Genomic DNA, 19,629 nt, shown 5'->3' on the forward strand with positions numbered 1-19,629 from the left:
TAACCTGTGTAATAAAAGCATAGTGCTAGAGCAAAGTAAGAATCATTTGTAAATGGCTTATCAACCTCATGGGTTCACCACAGAGAGAAAATGTATTAAACAAATGACCCTTCCATAATTCTGTTACCTTACAGCATCAAATGAACATTACAAACCAAATCATACACTGTGAGATGGAAGAATTTTAAATTATAGCCCATCCGTACCTGGGATTTTTCCAGTGCCTAGGATAACTTTACCCTATGTTCTCTTACTTCTATATGCATAGATAGTGGAAAGAAATTAGAAACTATAAGTCTTCAGACTGGATTTCTAATTGTTTTCAATGTTGCAAAGCTAATGGCCACAAAATCATCCAGGAGCACTTTTGTGTTGAAGATTAAAGTGTTTTGTTAATACTAAATTCACCTATTCTTCATTGTAAGGTAAAGATGGACAGAGTGTCAGAGCAGATTATTAGTGCAACAGGTTCAATGCTTTTCCCTCTCTGTGATCTCTAGAGTTCTCCCAAGCTTCTGGAGTTGGAGGATGGACCCCTTTGTTGGCTAAGTGATGGTACTGTACGTGTCCTAGAAACCTAACAATAGCAGTCCTTTATATGTAATTAGTGCCATTGAGTCCAGAAAGGCTTCAAAGCCAGGATTTTATTTGTTTGCCACAACCATCAATTGTTGTTATTCCCAATTTACAGATCAGGCCACCAAGGCCCAGAGAGGTTAAGTGATTTGCCCAGATTCAAACAGCTATTAAAAGATCAGAGCCAGATCTAAAATGCCGGTCTTTGCCTAGTACAGCACTCTTTCCAATGCATCATGCTGTGCTTGCTGCCTTGCTCCTTAAAATAATTAATCTATAAATCATTGCCCCACTCAGTAGAGCCACCTTGGCAGGGCCTGACTCCTCATTTCAATGCTGACAAAAAGAGACAAATAATCGACTCTAATGGACTGGCAAGTGTGGGTGGTGCGCGACAACTGGCTGGCCTCCAGGTGGGAAAAGCATGAAGGAGACAAAATGCAGAGGGTGACTGTTTAACTTGTTGATGCTTTTTTTAAAATTTCAAGTTAGCAGAAACTAAGAACATGAGAGGGCTTTGTTGTGGTGCATTGTGTACTCTGAACATTTGTTACCTTTTCCTTTATACTTCCACTTCCTCTTCTTCCTTCTCACATTCTCTAACCATTGGGTTTCATTGTGCTGCCTCCATGTATTTATCTATATGAATAGATCTCAACATACTTTCCTTCTTTCTCTCTCCCAGAGCATCGCCCTTTTGGGTTAGTGTCGAATCATCATCAAGTTTTAAGTCTAGGGTCTTCAAATGACCAAGAACGTGATATTTGGCTTTTTGAGTTTTACTTTCTTCAGTCAATATGATCACTTCCAATTCTATCCATTTTCCTATAAATGGTGTAATTTCATTTTTCTTTATGATTGAGTAATTTTGTGTGAAATATACATACATATTCTATATTCTCATTATCTATTCATTGGTTGCTGCACAACTCAGCTGACTCCACAATTTGGCTACTGTGAATAGAGCTGCAGTAAATATGGATGGGAGTGTGGGGATTTTTCTTGTATACTGATTCATACTCCAACAGATATATGCTCAAGTGTGGAATAGTGGGGTCAAATAACAAATAACTAGTAGACGATTACCTGTGCATCCTACTCACAGAGATTTTTGTTTGTACTGCTGCCTCCATTTCCCAGATTAGGCACAGAATACAATCCCTAAGGAGATGAGTATTCTCTCAGAACATAGGTTGAATCCATTTTTGACAAAACAAGTTCTCTCTCCCCACTGACTTTATTTCATTTCTGGTAGCTCCTCAAGGGATAAACTGACGATAACTTTCTCTTTTGCTCAATCAAATATTCAGTGACCCATTTGTAAGCATATCAATAAAGAATAAGCTTTTCAAATACCCATGAATTATCTGAATTATTTATTTCCCCAGTTAAAGCTACCACTGTATAAGCACCAATGCCTCATGTATGTAATCTTAGCTACCCAAGAGGCTGAGATCTGAAGTTTACAGTTCAAAGCCAGACCTGCAGATAAATCCATGAGACTCTTATCTCCAATTAACCAGCAAAACCCAGAAGTGAAAGGGAGCTCAAATAGTAGAGCACCAGCCTTAAGTGAAAAAAAGCCTTTCATAAAAGTACAAGGTTCTGAAGGTTCTGAGTGCAAGCCCTAGGGCTGACACAAAAAGAAAACAGAAAAGAAAAGCTACCACTGTAGATCATGGACAAGTAAGGTTACCGGAGGTATAGAGGCAGAATTTTAGACACTCAATTGGCAGAGAGTCCCCATACTGTATGGCACAAAATGAGGCCTCTCTGAAAACCCACACAAAATTGTGATTGTAATTGTAAATGTGCTGTAGCAGCAGGTCATAGTACACTAATTGTTCAGCACAAAATGACAGTTTCATTTAAAGGCTTGTTTGGTAAGATGGTAGATATTATATGTTCCAAAATAACTACTTATCACACCTACCCCACACCTTCTAACTGGAAAGGAAAAAGATAAAAAAAAAAAGGTTAGACCCATCTTTAAGATCAGCAAGAGCTATTTTGTTCCAATAATCAGGGATTTGTTTTTACATATCAAGATCCCCTTGAAGATGAGAGAGGCAAACTGTTGAGAAACCTGAACTTCTGCTCAGCCTGAGCAGCCAGGGAATTTGTTAGCTCTGGGCTATCTTTCACCAACACCATTAAGTGAAATAAATCACATTAACATCCTGAAATTTCATTTATTTGAAAAATCCATTTCCCCCAACCTGAATTGTATTTGAATCATCTTCCTTGCAAAGTACTTTTGCACTTAATCCATATATCTTCTCATCGGCTGTATCAATCTCTTCCCATAAATACATTTCCCTGGACAATAGAGAAATTAGAGTGCTGATAATAATAGAGGTACTTGTAAAAGAATTGGACATTCAGTAAAAGCAAACTGGTTTAAAAACCACAACCAAATTGCACCTTGCTGTGTCTGCAGATGAGAATGTCATATGAAACATATCTCGGCATTGGATCCTAGAGCTCTTTATTAAACCTTATAGACTGAACAGTAAGGTCATGGCAAAACCCCAGAACTGCAGCCTCTTTTACTTATAAAAAGAAAAAAAAAAAAACATGATGCTTAAGCCAGGAGTTGATGGCTCACGACTGTAACCCTAGCTACTCAGGAGGCTGAAATATGAGGAATTATGGTTCAAAGCCACCCCGGGCAAAAAAAGTCCCTGTGAGACTCTTATCTCTGATTAACCACTCTAAAACTGGAAGTAACACTGCGACTCATGTAGTAGAGTGCTAGCCTTGACTGCAAAGAGGCTCAGAGCCAGCTAGCTCCCGGACCCTGAGTTCAAGCCCCACAACCAACAACAACAACAACAAAAAAATGAAGCTTAGCCCTTAAAACCAAACTCATAACATCAATAGGGATGCTTACGTGTTTACAAGCAAAATATAACAGACTAAAGCCTTTACAAATAAAAGATAACAGAATGGGACAGGATGAATTTTAATTTTAAAAATATTGTAAGGGCGATATGCAGAGGGGGTCACAGAATGAATGGTCAGGTAATGAATGTATTTCTTTTTGAACAGTGTTTACCCACCCACACCCATTTTCTCCTAGTTTTATCCCTCCCAATTGATGACCCCCCAAATTGTGACATTCAGTGAAAATCACTGCTGAATTAGTTCATCCTTTCTCCACCGTTTCTGTGCTCCCCCTTGCCCTCTCCAAATCAGATAATCTTACATGCAAGACAAAAGGGTACCGAAACCAAAAACAGTGACAATGGAGGAGGTGCATAAAAAAATATAGCACAACGAACAGTACAACAGGATAGTAAATGCAACATAGGAGTACTCACATGTGACCTGTGCTCTAAAGGAAAAACAGACCTAACGGAAACACAGAAACCCAAGCTGTCAGATGATGGGGAATTGGAGGGGGTCATCAAAAAGGGTCTAGCATCTCCCTCAGCTTCTGAAATCGCCTTTGCTGACAGAGCCAGCCACTACAGGATAATCTCAATTAGAATTCTCATTTCACACTATTTTAACCCTCTTCTTCACAAATTTGGTGGTAGCATTCACGTGGTGAATGTTTATACAAGAAGCTGCTTTAGAGATTAGTTTGTTCAAAAAGCACATCTGCATTTTTCAGTCTCAAGTATAAGTGTCTCCCGCCAAGGGAGTCACATGAAGACAGGCAATTTCAGGACTTGAGGCTACATGGAAATATTGGATTTACAGGAGAAGGAATTACTGAGGCCATCAAATCATAGAAACCACTATTTTACTAATCTTCTTTCAGCCCTACTATGGTAACTAAAAGTGAGTCCTATTTCACATACTAGTTCACCTAGATGTAAGCAGAAATAATTCTATACAATTTTCCCCTATTTATTTTTATTTTTTCTGTATTGTCAAAGTGTAACACAGAAGGATTATAGATTCATATGAAATGCAGTGATTACATTTCTTGTTCTACTTGTTACCTCCTCCCTCATTTCCCCCCCTACCCCCTCCCCCTTTCCCTCTCCCCCCAAGAATTTTTCCCCTATTTTATTAGGCAATTTCATTGTTATACTTTCTTACTTGTTCACAAGGCATTCCAATCACTCTCCTTTTCTCCCTTATCCTCTTCCCAAAACAATGTGGTATAACCTTTAAGTATGTGTTATAGGTTTACACAGATAAAATAATCCATAGAAAATTACTTAAACAAGAGGAAATTAATAGAGTACAAAAACTATCCCTAAGCCATGCACCAGAAGGTCATGGCTGTAAGCCTAAATACCCAGGCTAAGAACTGAAGATCTCATCTTGAATCCAGCCAGGGCAGGAAAGTTCATGAGACTCTTATCTCCAATTAACCAGCAAAAAGCTGGAAGTGGAGCTGTGGCTCAAATGGTAGATAGCTAACCTTGAACAAAAAAGCTCAAGGACAGAGGCCAGGCCCAGAGTTCAAGTTCCAGTACCAGCATACATACACACACACACACACACACACACACACACACACACACACACAATTTTAAGAAAGAGCTAGTGTGCCAATGATTTTGCACATCTCTAAATTGAGACATATAGGAAGTGAAGGTATGGCTCAAGTGGTAAAGCACCAGCCCTTCAGAAAAAAAAATAAGCAAGAATGCCAGGCCCTGAGTTCAAGTCCCAGCACTGGCACAAAATTAAATAAGTAAAAATTTTAAAACATAAAAGGAGCTATAATATAAGGGGTATAATCTTTATTATCATCAATAAATATAATAAAAGCAACTGACATTTCTTGAGATCTCACTATATGTATTACTATTCATTAACTCATTTACTTTTCATAACATCTTATAAGATGGATTCATATAATTAGTCTCATCTTACAGATGAGAAAACAGGTGGAGAGTAACCACACTGCTAGCAAGTAGTGATTACAAGATTTTAATCCTGGCAATTGGGCTCCCTAAACCAGAGCCGTCTCCTAAGATCCTTTCTGGCACTAAGATTTTCTTGCCTGGCAGACAAAGGAGAATTTCGTGGAAGCAAAAAAGATGACAAAAGAATTCCAAATGAAATCTCAGAAGCCAATATTAAGATTGAAGATACATGCTGTTCATTTTAGACAATGCCCAAATAAAAGTGAGCTTTTGATTTGTAATCTAGAAGTATCAATTTTAAAAATCTATGGAATTAATGTAGTAATATTTTAATCCAATCCTGATTACCTTGAAACCAGTGAGAGTAGCTACTTTAAAATCAGCTGTGACTTTTCTCTCCCTTCTCATAACTTCATGAAAATTAAACATAGTGCATCTTCCAAATTTTGATGTGGCTGTTTGGCTCATCCTTTATTCACCTTCTGACTTCTTCAGCAGAAATTAAAGAGGTAATGCAGTTCTATTATGAGTAGAAATGCTAGACAGTGTCCTTGAACATTCACTCTTCTCATCCTATAGAAGAAAGAAAATCAACTGCCAGGATTTTAGTTCAGAATCCAGCGCCTCCGATGGGTGGGGTCAGTTGCCGCATATCAGATTTCTCTTTGTGAATAGGCCAAACACAGCCAGTGGTCACTAACTGCCTGTATAGCATTAGCCAATGAATTGAATGAATGTCAGATTAGAAGGCTTGAGGTGGGCTTTGTCTAGAGCAATTAGAGCACAAACTCCTAAGAGCTTCTCCTTCTACCTAACCTTCCCAAGCAGTTCTAGAAAAATTACTCATGGCTCTGCAGAGCAATCCCCCATCTTTCCTCAGTGCAAACAAAAACTCAAGCCTTTCTCTTTATTTCCCTTTAACAAGTCTAACTTTGTTACCACACATACAACTGATCAGTTGCCCAATTCCTAGGCCTTAATCAATGCCAATTATTCCAGAAAGACACCTTTTTTCACTTAGGGCAATATTTGCATTTCAATTCTTTTTCCTTTCCCCTCTTTTCTTTTTATTTTTTTGGAAGGATTAATATAAATCGTTTAGAGCAAGAATAGAAATAAGTACTGTTGGCCAGTCATTAAGACAAGGGATATTGTCTTTCAGAAAGGCAAGCACATATATAAAGATAGAGCTTTCTCAACCTTGTTACTGATCCTAGCCAGCAACCATGGCATTCAATCTATCTCTGGTATCTGCCATAGACACTGGCTGAACATATCCACTCTGAACAGAGGTTGAGGAGGCTTCCTGGGAAAAGAATTCAGCATCTCTGATTCCTTCATTCTCTCTCAACTATTGGTGAATTTTCACAATGACTTCTCAGTCTGATTTTAAAACTAGTTAGTGCATCAGTAGCACCAGAGCATCAACATGCATCATCCTGAATCAGAGAACACACTTGCATGCATCCTAACAAAGAGCATTAGGCAGAGTCCTTCTCTGGTTTTTCTTAGTGGATTTTCAACAGTGATCACTGCTTACATAGCTGTAATGACTTTATTAAGAAATGTGTTCTTGCGTAGTAAACTTAATCTATCAGACAAATAAAACTACAAATTTAGTTGGAAATCACTCGCTATTTTGGCTCTTTATCATTATAATATAAATTGTAACAGCTACAACCATCTCTGGGAGTACATGAATAGTTTACAGCTATTGTAAATGAACAGTATTACAGTTAGAGATATACAACTATAAAACCACAGGAAGGGTAGTTGAAGAAAAAACACCTGGTTTTCTATAGGCTGCCAAACCCTGAGTATCAAAAGACAGGAAATATGTCCTTTGCTATCACATTTTAGATGATCACAACAGGTTAGTGTACATTTACTCAATTCACCACTGCACACATTTCCTACAGATGGCTTAAAAGGTCCTGCTTTTCAATCTGTGGCTGTATGTCCTCAATTAAATCCACTTCTGAGACAAACAGCAATTTCTCCAAACAATTTGAGTATCTAATCACTAGTCTTTGGATAGAATTCATGGCATTGAACATTTGATTAGATTGATGATAGGTGATAGATAAATAGATAGATAGATGCAGAAGTTCCAAATTAAGGGGAAATACTAATATCATTAGTCCCAGTTAACTGAAGAAGAATCTGAAATCAAAAGAGGCTTAAACATCCAACTGCAGAGGAACTGTGAACAAATGTAGTCATGGTATTCGATGTACACTACGTAAAAAAATGAAATGGGCAGCTTGTGGGCAAGTATGGGAGGGGAAAAGGAGGAAGAGTAAAGGAAGGAGTGAATTGTATTCATTATCTGACTTAAGGAATTGTAACCCCTTTGTACGACTCCATAATAATAATAATAAAAACAATTCATTAAAAATAAGGGACACTTCTCTATAGAAACATGGGAGATCCTATGAGCACGCATTTCATGGAAGACACACTTGTGGCTGGCATTAAAAAGAGTTCAAGCATATCAAAAATCAAATGAATGAAAACATAAGTCACAGTAGCATGCCTTTTTCCCAATGGCAAATCAGGAAATGTTTACTAACAATGCCAGTAAAAAAAATAGTGGAATGAAATGAGCTCTTGTACTCCTAGTTAACAGGAACATGAATTTGTACAGTCTTAGTGCACAATAAAATAATCTCTCAAATTACATCAGGAGTCTTTTGATATGTTCTTCTCACAGATTCAGTATTTGCACTAATAGAATTCTGTACTAAGGACATATAAATATGTCAACAAAGTAGGAGATATGGAAGAAAAAATGAAAATCATGAACTTTTCATGGGCAAATGGATAAATCTATATCTTATAGTCATGTTTAATAACATCAATACTGAGTATAAAACTAACTAAAAATGTAGACTACTTGTAACTTTTAGTACAATCCTAACTGTGTGCTTTAAATGTATGAACAAAGATTATGAGAAGTCAGGCACCAGTGGTTGATGCCTGTAATTCTAGCTACTTATGAGGCTGAGACCTGAGGATCACAGTTCAAAGCTAGCCAAGACAGAAAAGTCCATGAGACTCTTATATCCAATCAACTACTCAGAAAAAAACCAGAAGTGATGCTGTGGCTCAAGTGGGAGAGTGCTAGCCTTGAGCACAAAGAGGCTTAGGGACAGCACCCAAATTCTGAGCTCAAGCCCCAGGACAAAAAAAAAATTAAAATTAAAAAAAATTATTACAAACTGTAAGATAAGGGGGCTGGAAATATGGCCTAGTGGCAAGAGTGCTTGCCTCCTATACATGAAGCCCTGGGTTCCATTCCCCAGCACCACATATATAGAAAATGGCCAGAAGTGGCACTGTGGCTCAAGTGGCAGAGTGCTAGCCTTGAGCAAAAAGAAGCCAGGGACGGTGCTCAGGCCCTGAGTCTGAGGCCCAAGACTGGCTAAAAAACAAAAACAAAACAAACTGTAAGATAAATGCAATAAAAGAAAACAAAAGTTTATTCCACTATTAACACAAAATCTCACTGGAGCATGCAATTACCAACAATGATTATTTTTGTACACATTTTTTGTTTCCCAATTATTATTCAATAAGAAAAGAGGTGAAGGAAATTACTTTTTAAAAGTAAAATGTACAAGATTACTGAGCATGGAAAGTGCAGAATCTTGTATTGAGAATGGTGGCTTTGTAGTGATCAGATTTAAAAAAAATCTTTCCAACCAGGATTTTGAACTTTGATTCCTGAGAACCCCTAGAAGTTGCATGTTTGAGTTTCCGCACAGTTCAGAGGTTGCCTAGGATGATATCCAAAATGTTTGTGTATGTGCGTTGTATGCATTTTTCTGAGAACAGAGCATATAGTTTGCAGGACTTTAAAGGGATTCTTGACCACAAAAGTTAAAAATTAACATAGATAATGAGTGGATTGATTTCTTGCTGCCTCATTAACCAGACATTTAACATTCTGTTTGGGATCATGTCAACAATTCTTACAGAACTAAATCTAATACATTAGACTAAAAATCACCTTAGAATTTGACACATGGGTATATCATAGGTCTATATAAACTCAGACAAGTCACTAGTAATATTGTTTTACAGTTTGCTTAGTAATCTCACATAAATACCAACATAATTCTGTAGCATTAAGTGCTAATATCATAGATAGGAAAACTGAGGCCCAGGTAAAAGAAGTGGCTGGTATATAGACAAGCAACTGGATCTTAACACTTCTCAGAGTGTCCTTTTTCATTGCTGCCTTTGTTTCTGGCAAATATACTTGGACTTTTTCCATTCACATCAAATTCTGCCTAGAGAGATAGATAAAGAATACCTGATGACTACCATGTTTGCAATTTTTAGTATCAAACTGTTTCAAAGTAAAAAGCTATAACAAAGAAAAGATCTACTAAAATTTAAAGTTAAAGGAGCAAAGCTAAACTAAATAACAAGTTTTAGAAGCCCTTCAGAAACATCTACCTACCTTTCTTTTCCACAGAAACTTCTTTAGCACAATGACCAGAAGGGACTGGAGTCCTTTAGTAATTAAAATCATGAACAATGTTGTTGTTTTTCCCCTAGAACACAGGAGAACTATTTGATTATTGTGTTTTCTGTCAGACTTGTTATGCTGTCATCAGAAAGCCATCACAGAAGTTACTGTGGGTTTTGCCATGAACTGCCATTACTATGTTCAAAAGTGGAGACAATCGAGTCAGCTTTTCAGTTGCTTTGGAAATGCAGTCTTTTTTCCCTTAATTTTATTTACCCTTCAGTCTTTCAGCTGTTTGTCTTTCTCATGTGGACTTAGCTGAATTTCATCAGAACCAAGTACAGATGATATGTTTGACAAGTGTAAAACAAGTGTTATCTTTCACAGAATCCAATTCAAAGTCCCTTGACCTCTGGGTGGGTCAAATGCAAAAGACCCAGAGGGATGCTACTGTGTAGTAGATGAAGCCTAACCAGAACGAAGCCAAACTATTGTTTCTAAACTCAGAATCCAAATGTCACTCCACGCTTTTAAGCAGTGAGTGGTGCCACCTTTCCATATGCTAAAAAAACAATCAACACCTACCATCTTCACCTGTTGGTTAATACAGAAATACTGTTGAGAGCCATTCTATCCATCAAACATTCACATTCCCTTTGGATGAGTGTGAAACATGGAGTCAATGTAAAAAAAAAAATCTCTGTATATGTTACAGCAGGTTCACTGAATTCCTTTTTATTCTGATTTTTAATTATTTATGAATTCACCATTTTATGTCCCAATGACTTGCTTGGTAAAAGGGAGATGCAAATGAAATGCCCCACCCTTTAGAAGGTATCTGACATAAAGTAAGCTCATAGAAGTACTGAAAAGTATGGTCACTCATCTTAGTTATTAGCTGAGGAAGAAACAATTGACAACCATATGTTGAAGGTCACAAAGATGCCAGGTAATGTTTCAGGAATTAAATCATAGCCTTGGCCCTCCAGGAGTATACACCATGGTGAGGAAATAAAGACAACTGGCATCTGAGGCCAAATGGCATTTTGAAGCCATTAGAATTCCAAGATACTGTAGACTTCATTCCCTGCGAATCAGGAAAAGCTTCATGATAGTAGATGTCCTAAACCAGAAATCAAAGCAACACTTAACACTTATTCTATACCTCTTTTTTGTAGGCACATAACAGAAATCTACTCTCCATAGACTTCGATCATATAACCCGCACAGGGAAGATCTATGATGACCATCGAAAATTCACGCTTCGAATTCTGTATGATCAAACAGGGCGACCGATTCTATGGTCTCCTGTAAGCAGATATAATGAAGTGAACATCACATACTCACCTTCAGGACTGGTTACATTTATTCAAAGAGGAACATGGAATGAAAAAATGGAATATGACCAGAGTGGAAAAATAATTTCAAGAACTTGGGCTGATGGGAAAATTTGGAGCTATACCTACTTAGAAAAGGTAAGTCCATGAGAAGGAACAAATGAGAATATTAAAAGTGTACCCAGTTAGTCCTCCTTGGTGAAGATGGCAGGAAGAAAGGCTTGTTCTTGCTTTTTCTGTACAAACAATAACAAACATGGTGAGCCTCCAAGGAAAAACTGTTTCCAGCTGAAGTTTTCCCAGCCCCACTCTTTGCCAAGTAGTCTTTTAAATGGAAGGGGAGATAATAGCTTAGCTTTCTTCTCATTTGAGTATATTTCTTCAGGCTCTCAAAAAAAAAAAGGATCTTTATTATGAAAGCTCATGCACAAGGGAAATAGCTGGAAAATCATAAAACAGTTTATTAATATAGCTCAACTCTGGTAAAGTCCTTTCACCCAAAGGATAAGGTATTCTAGTTCTGTGAGCATAATCACTGAAAGTTTACTTGCATACATTGGAGTACTGTTTTCAAAAGTAAGCAGTTTCCAGGAATGATGGCAGGGAGGCCTCCTTCCAAAGAGGCTCGTGTGGGTCATGAGTCTTCAGTAACATCTATAACAGGAGCTTGCAGCCTCTCTCTGGTTGTTGTTTTATATTAATTTTAAAAGACATTAATCCTACCACATGGAACATTTACTTGTCAAGTTTCAGCCTCCATACAGCAATATGGTCTCTGTTCAGATCAGACAAGACAACAATATGAACAATCACCTCTGTCTGCCATCCCTATTTGATCTCCTAAAATAGTTCCTCATGTTTCCCAACTTTATCCATTCAACTGAACTTTTATCCATTCCACGGATTTTTTGATCCTGAAATAATTCCTAAGAAATTTACAAGTTTTTCCCCCTAGAGGGTTCAAGGGTAAATGAGTACAATAGAATGTACAGAAGTTCTTAGAAAAGTCATAGGTTACCTGACAAAATGTCACCATTTGTACTGAGTGATCCTAAAACTTTTGATGCAACCTTCAAATATTTTTCTTAAAAAAAAAAAAGCTTTGCCATGCTGCTGGTGGCATAAGCTTTTAATCCTAGCTACTCACGAGGCTGAGAGTTGAGACTCATGGTTCAAAGCCAGCCTGGGCAGGAATGCCTGTGAGACTCTTATCTCCAATTAGCTTCCAAAATGCCAGAAGTGGAGATGTAGCTCAAATAGTAGAGTACTAGCATTGAGGGACAGTGCACAGGCCCTGAGTTCAAGGCCCAGGACTGTCAAAAAAATAAAGTAGTATGTCAGCAGTAGAACTGTTTTACTAGTTCCCAGAAACAATTGCTGGAAATTTTACCAATCTAGAAAAGCCTAGGAAACAACACCAGAGTTCACTCAGGAGATAAAGTAGGACATACTTTTCTATATCCACCCAATGTCCTTAACTTCTGAAGAAATTTTTAGGATCCATAATTTGTCCTTTACACTAACCACTAACCATGTCTTTCGTCATTTGAATTTCTGTAACAAGAATGACTGACAAAAATCTACGATATCTGTAAAATGTCAAACTTTTTAAGCAGTAATTGAATCCAAACCTCTGTTATTGTATATACATATGCAAAATATTCCTTCAGGCACGTATTGATAATCTTCCTGTGAAAAGCAGATGTCACTACTTAAGAGTTGGCTTCATTCATTTTCTAGAAATGAGTCTGACACCAATGAGAACATAGTATTTCTCTTTTCTGAATTGGTTATTTATGTCATGAAATTTATATGAGGAAAAAAGAGCATCTGAAACAAATCTTGCATGAATTCTTTTTGCTATGGAAACTTAGTGGGTGATACTTCTTTTTAAACACACCAAACTCATACATAGACACACACATACATACATAGGGGAGTAGTTGTACACATCTATAATCTCAACACTCAAGATGTAGAGGGATGACTATCTAGAGTCTGAGGATACCCTGGAAAACATAGGACTACCTTGCCTAAGAAAAAAGAAAATTTGGGGAAAACTAAGAGAGAACAATGGAAGGGGTGACATTGTTCCCCCAAAAATGTACTCTTTACCTGACTTATGTAATTCGTATATCACCTTTATAATAACAATGAAAAGGGGGGGAAGAAAAATCAGAACAAAAAATTTTGTGAGACTAATGTCTATATTGGACAGAAATAAAACCTTACTGCATTACTGACCTAGAACAATACATCAAGAAAAACCCCAACGATTTCCAAAAATGAGCTTAGTGATCAGTGAAACAAGCCAAATCACTTAGCTTTTTCGTTGACTTTTGTTCATTTCATGATTAATTTGTTCTCTAATTTTAAAAGTAGTCCCTTATTTAAGCAATTCTATTATGCAAAACTCAGAATCTACAAAATACATAATTATAGAATGGTTCCTTACTTTCTAAAACCAATTTATCATGAAATTGATTTTAATAATATTATTATCACCCATGATAATAACTAATTCATTGAATAAAGGTGGTGATTCAATTAAATAAGTTAATATAAAGCAGCAAGGTAGAGAAATGAAGTGCTTAGCTGGCACTTACTGCCACTTGAAAGTACACAAAACAGAAAAGAAGAAAAAGAAGGGAGGAAAGAAGTAAGAAAACAAAGCAATAAGTATTTTTGGAAAAAAGAGAAAGATGATTGAAATTGCACATAATCTTTTCAGTGACTTGATGGCATTTTGGAACACCTTGTGTTCTTTCCCATTCGTGGTTTAGTAACAAAGACTGCTGGCTCCTTCTTTCACTGAGGGCAGAGCAGGGACATGGAGGCCGGTCCTTGTAGTACATTTTACAGTAAGAATTTACAAACTTAAAAACATATTATCTTCCTCTCCACAATACATCTAGCATTATCTCTGTAAAGTTGTTTGACTTCCTGTGAAGTAAAAATTATATACACCATGTTACTGTGCAATGGTTTGTAGCCATTAGGAGAAAAATAATTATTTGGGTAATAGCTCTGGTTGCTTAAATGATCTCTACTCTATTAAAAAATCAATTATTGTTTCTTAAATTTTCTCTATGTGGCCATTAATTCTCTGTCCTAATTTATGACACTTCCCTGAGTTAATTATATTTTGAAGCAAAAAATTTTATATTATGGTAAATGTAAATCTTTCCGTTTCCTAAAATCATTCTTATGAACCTCATTTTTAAATGCATTTAAATGTATTTTATAATCATTTAATAAGATGCTTTAGTCTTACACATTTGCATGAAATTACCTATTTGGGGCTGATGTTTCAAAGGATGACTAGAGTGCATTCTTTGGCTTACAAGTGGCCTCACACTGCCATCTGGTGGTCATTCAAGTACTTTACATTTTCAAGTTTCTAGTCTAGAAATGAACAATAGAAATTTTTTGTTCAACTAAATACATTGTCATGATTGTTCTTTTTTCTTTGCAAAGATCACTTCTATAATCAATTAAAATAGTAGGATCAATGAAAAGGATAAAATCCTCACGTTCTATTATTTGGACTAATAAGAAAACGCTTTATAATCCTATCTTAATGCTGGTCATTCAATGGTGTTGTAAGCATTGTTGTTGAACAAACTAATAACAATGACCTCCCAAAGTGAAAAGGCAGCCAAATAGAGCTAAATGGTATTCCAGCAACACAACGGCTACATTCACGAGATTCTTAATCACATTATCCACATTCTTGCTGTCGACAGAGAGCTTTAAACGAGAAAGCTTTAAAACATACCCAGGACCTTCTAAGACAACTCAGTGTTGGCACCATCTAGAAGCAGGGTTCAGGCAGTAGTTATAGCAGGCTGGAGGATGAGAGCAGTAGAAAGAACACAATAACAATGCAATATCAACTGTTGGCAGGGCTGGTATAGCAACTAGAAAAGGCATGGCTGAAATAGGATGGAACTAGATATGGCGGGGGGGGGGGAGGGAGGTATGGTAATGGTCCCTGGTTCAAGGCACAAGTGACAGATATCACTTTTTCATGGCAAATTGACAGAAGAGAGTGAAAAAGAGCTGGGAAATATGACTTGCAGCCCAGAGGTAATGCAAAGTCATTTTTCCACCCAGTTCTTTGTAAAGTCACTCTACCACTTCCTACCACAGTCATAGGAAAATTCCCTGCTGGTTCTATTGAGTTCTGGCCTTGATCAATTTAATCAGTTCCCCTTTCCACGTCCAAAGGCTCAAATAGAAGTTTCAAAGTCTCATACCGTGTGTGTGCTTGCGCACACCCACTCTAGAGCTTTAACTCAGGGCCTGGGCACTGCCCCTGATCTTTCTTGCTCTAGGATAGCACTCTACCACTTAAGCCACAGCTCCACTTCCAGCGTTTTGGTGGTTAACTAGAGATAAGAATCTCATGTTTAAGCCCCACGACCCCAAAAAAAACAATCACTTTCTTCTCCAGGCTGGCTTCAAATCATCACCCTCAGATCTCAGACTCCTGAGTAGCTAGGAGTACAGATCGGAGCCACCAGTACCCGATGATTTCATGCCTTGTGTTCAGGAAGGTTTTCAAAAGGTCACAGTGATGGGACTGCAGACTGTCATAGCAAGCTGCAGGTTACTCACAGGTGAAAAATTGACAGGATTGTGTACTCACCTCTGGTTCTCTGAAATACTGGTGAGATGAAAGAATTAACTGGAAAGATGAGATTGGGAGGATTATAGTTTGAATTAATCCTGGTCAGAAATGTTTGTAGGTTCCCTTCTCCACTGAGGCATGAACCTGCATTCTCAAGATACATTGGAGGCTGAGGCTGGGAAAATCATGGTTTCGGGGTAGTCAAGGCTGAAAAGTCCACGAGATTTCATCTCCATGGAGAATGGTATACACCTGTCATCCTAGAAAAGACAAGGATCCTAAAAATAGGAAAATTGCAGCTTAGGAGCATGCTTAGGTGGGAAATGAGCTTCTATTGCAAATATAACCAATGCAAACCAGGGCTGTTGGCTTGGCTCAAGTGGCAGAGCACCAGCTCAGCAAGCATAAGGCTCTAAAATCAAACGTATTTATTGTTATGGTATAACTTGGTTACTTGTCTTTCTCCTCTGTTAAGCTATAAGTTCCATGAGCACAGACACAGTTATTGTGTATGCCACAGTTCTGGCCCAGAGAAAGTATTCAATAAATTTATGTTGAATAAATGAAGGTGCATTTACTTTAATCTGCTCAACTCTAGAGGTTATGGTATTTTTGCCTTTGTCTCGTTTCAGTCTGTTATGCTTCTCTTGCATAGCCAGCGACGTTACATCTTTGAGTATGACCAATCAGATTGCCTGCTTTCAGTCACCATGCCTAGCATGGTACGCCACAGCTTACAAACCATGCTTTCGGTGGGATACTATCGGAATATCTATACTCCACCAGATAGTAGCACTTCTTTCATCCAAGACTACAGTCGAGATGGACGACTGATGCAGACCCTACATCTGGGGACAGGGCGCAGAGTTCTATATAAGTATACAAAGCAAGCGAGGCTTTCAGAGATTCTGTATGATACCACTCAGGTCACATTAACATATGAAGAGTCTTCTGGAGTGATTAAGACAATACACCTGATGCATGATGGATTCATCTGCACAATCAGATACAGGCAAACAGGTTTGTGCTGAAAAGGCATGGATGTGTTTATTGACATCTTATTCTCTTTTAGACGATTTTTGCGTTTGAAACACTGCATGCTAACTTATGTGCCTATGTTTGATGCAACAGATTTTGCTTTATTTGTCAAATTAGCTTTCATTGAAAATTTAAAATGTGTTATGATCATCCACCTGAAAGCTGATTCCATTCTCAAGAATGTTGCAATCTAATACCTGCTCAGACTATTCCTACTCATTTCCCCAAAGATGCAGTTGTAAGATATCAATCTCTAAAACTAGCTCAAGCCCTTTGTAACCTCTGTATGATTGAGCTGATGACAACACTCAGAATGCTTGAGTCAATTTCATTTTGGGGGTTTATAACATGCCCAAATTGAGTTACTTTAATGTTGGATGTTGTGAAAGCATAACAGCATAACCCTATGAGTTGATAGCAAAGGTTAAATGATATGAAAGCAGGTCAGTGATTCGACCAAGAAAGCCTGTTCATAACATCAATTTCATCATCCCATGCTACTTGATGTGCTATTACTTCTGTAGTTTATATAGTTAGATCATTCTAGAACTATTCTATACAGTATTTTTTCAACCTTTGTGATTACCACTATAAGAATGTATATTCTAAGATGATATGCTCTGGTGTCAGACATCAAAAGCCAATCTTATTGTGAATGTTAAAAGTATCAATAATACAATAATACTAGAGCTTTCAGATTATTCTACATGTATCATCTGACTTCCCCCCCCCCCCGGTTTTTATTTTGATTTACTACAGGACCTCTTATTGGACGCCAGATTTTCAGATTCAGTGAAGAAGGTCTTGTTAATGCACGGTTTGACTACAGCTACAACAACTTCCGTGTCACCAGCATGCAAGCTGTGATCAATGAAACCCCTTTGCCCATAGATCTGTACCGATACGTTGATGTCTCTGGTAGAACAGAGCAGTTTGGAAAATTCAGTGTCATTAATTATGATCTAAATCAGGTCATAACTACCACAGTGATGAAGCACACAAAGATCTTCAGTGCCAATGGACAAGTCATTGAAGTCCAATATGAAATCCTAAAGGCAATTGCCTACTGGATGACTATTCAATATGATAATATGGGCCGTATGGTAATATGTGACATAAGAGTAGGAGTCGATGCCAATATAACAAGATATTTCTATGAATATGATGCCGATGGGCAACTGCAAACTGTTTCTGTAAATGACAAAACTCAGTGGCGTTATAGTTATGATCTCAATGGAAATATCAACCTCTTGAGCCATGGGAATAGTGCTCGTCTAACTCCTCTCCGATATGACCTCCGAGACCGCATCACCAGACTAGGAGAAATTCAGTATAAAATGGATGAGGATGGCTTTCTGAGGCAAAGGGGAAATGACATATTTGAATATAATTCTAATGGTCTGCTGCAGAAAGCCTATAATAAGGTTTCTGGCTGGACTGTGCAGTATTATTATGATGGGCTTGGGCGGCGTGTTGCCAGTAAGTCCAGCCTTGGCCAGCACCTCCAATTCTTTTATGCAGACCTTGCCAATCCCATAAGAGTTACTCATCTGTACAACCATACGAGCTCTGAGATTACATCTCTCTATTATGATCTCCAAGGTCACCTTATTGCCATGGAATTAAGCAGTGGTGAAGAATATTATGTAGCCTGTGATAATACAGGTACCCCTCTAGCTGTCTTCAGCAGTCGAGGTCAGGTCATAAAAGAAATTTTGTATACACCATATGGTGATATCTATCATGACACATACCCTGACTTTCAGGTGATCATTGGTTTTCATGGAGGACTCTATGATTTCCTTACTAAATTAGTGCACCTGGGGCAAAGGGATTATGATGTTGTTGCTGGTAGATGGACAACACCCAATCACCACATATGGAAACAGTTGAACCTCCTTCCTAAACCATTCAACCTCTACTCCTTTGAAAATAACTACCCCGTGGGAAAAATTCAAGATGTTGCAAAGTATACCACAGGTATTTATACCCTATAAAACGAATATAACTTGGTGTTGTTTATTTTATCACATTATCTTGACACCTTTGTAAATATGTTTCCTCTTCCTGCCAGTTGGCCCACAAGTTCACTTGCATTCACTGAAGACAAAGGAAGACCTTTGTTTCTAGAGAGAACAGAGGGTACAGTGAAATGTGATGTTTTTATACCCCGGAACATTTTTTCTCTTCCTTTTTTGCTGTTTCTGCCTCTGTATTTCATTCGTATATATTTATGGATCTCATTTCAGAAAGGAAAAATTCAGAATTAGGTTGCATGAAAGAAATCGAGCCTCACAATCCATGTGGCATGAGAACCACTACCTCATTAGGAGTTTCAATGAGGTCCACTGAGCCTGTATCTGTCATTATACATGAGTACAAAGATTTCCCCACAGTATGAAGGAAATGTGTTTCACGGTGAATAATATTGAGGTGTAGGGGGTACACATGCTGAAGGCAGCGAGAGCACCTTTCAAGTTTGTGTGGGATTTTTTTAATGGTTTCTTTTACATGTGTGTCTTACAGACATTGGCAGTTGGTTGGAGTTGTTTGGTTTCCAGTTGCACAATGTGCTACCTGGATTTCCCAAACCAGAATTAGAAAACTTGGAATTAACTTACGAGCTTCTCCAGCTTCAGACAAAAACTCAAGAATGGGATCCTGGAAAGGTTAGTCAAAAAAATTTTCATACTCTATTTAGCTGAAAAAGAAGAGCATGTAACATTATGAAATGTT

General features: G+C 37.7%; 1 protein-coding gene across 6 annotated transcripts in view; it reads left to right on the forward strand.

Moving 5' to 3' along the window:
- Nucleotides 1-19,629, forward strand: part of Tenm1 (teneurin transmembrane protein 1) — a 786,931-nt gene that overhangs the window by 763,059 nt on the left and 4,243 nt on the right. For all 6 annotated transcript variants that reach the window (XM_048335936.1, XM_048335935.1, XM_048335937.1 and 3 more), the window contains 4 exons: nucleotides 11,064-11,360; nucleotides 16,488-16,875; nucleotides 17,653-18,873; nucleotides 19,420-19,562. In XM_048335936.1, the coding sequence (XP_048191893.1) occupies nucleotides 11,064-11,360; nucleotides 16,488-16,875; nucleotides 17,653-18,873; nucleotides 19,420-19,562 (2,049 nt within the window). The remainder of the gene's footprint in view (nucleotides 1-11,063; nucleotides 11,361-16,487; nucleotides 16,876-17,652; nucleotides 18,874-19,419; nucleotides 19,563-19,629) is intronic.

This window comes from Perognathus longimembris, chromosome 28, assembly GCF_023159225.1.
Source record: "Perognathus longimembris pacificus isolate PPM17 chromosome 28, ASM2315922v1, whole genome shotgun sequence".
NCBI classification, from domain to species: Eukaryota; Metazoa; Chordata; class Mammalia; order Rodentia; family Heteromyidae; genus Perognathus; species Perognathus longimembris.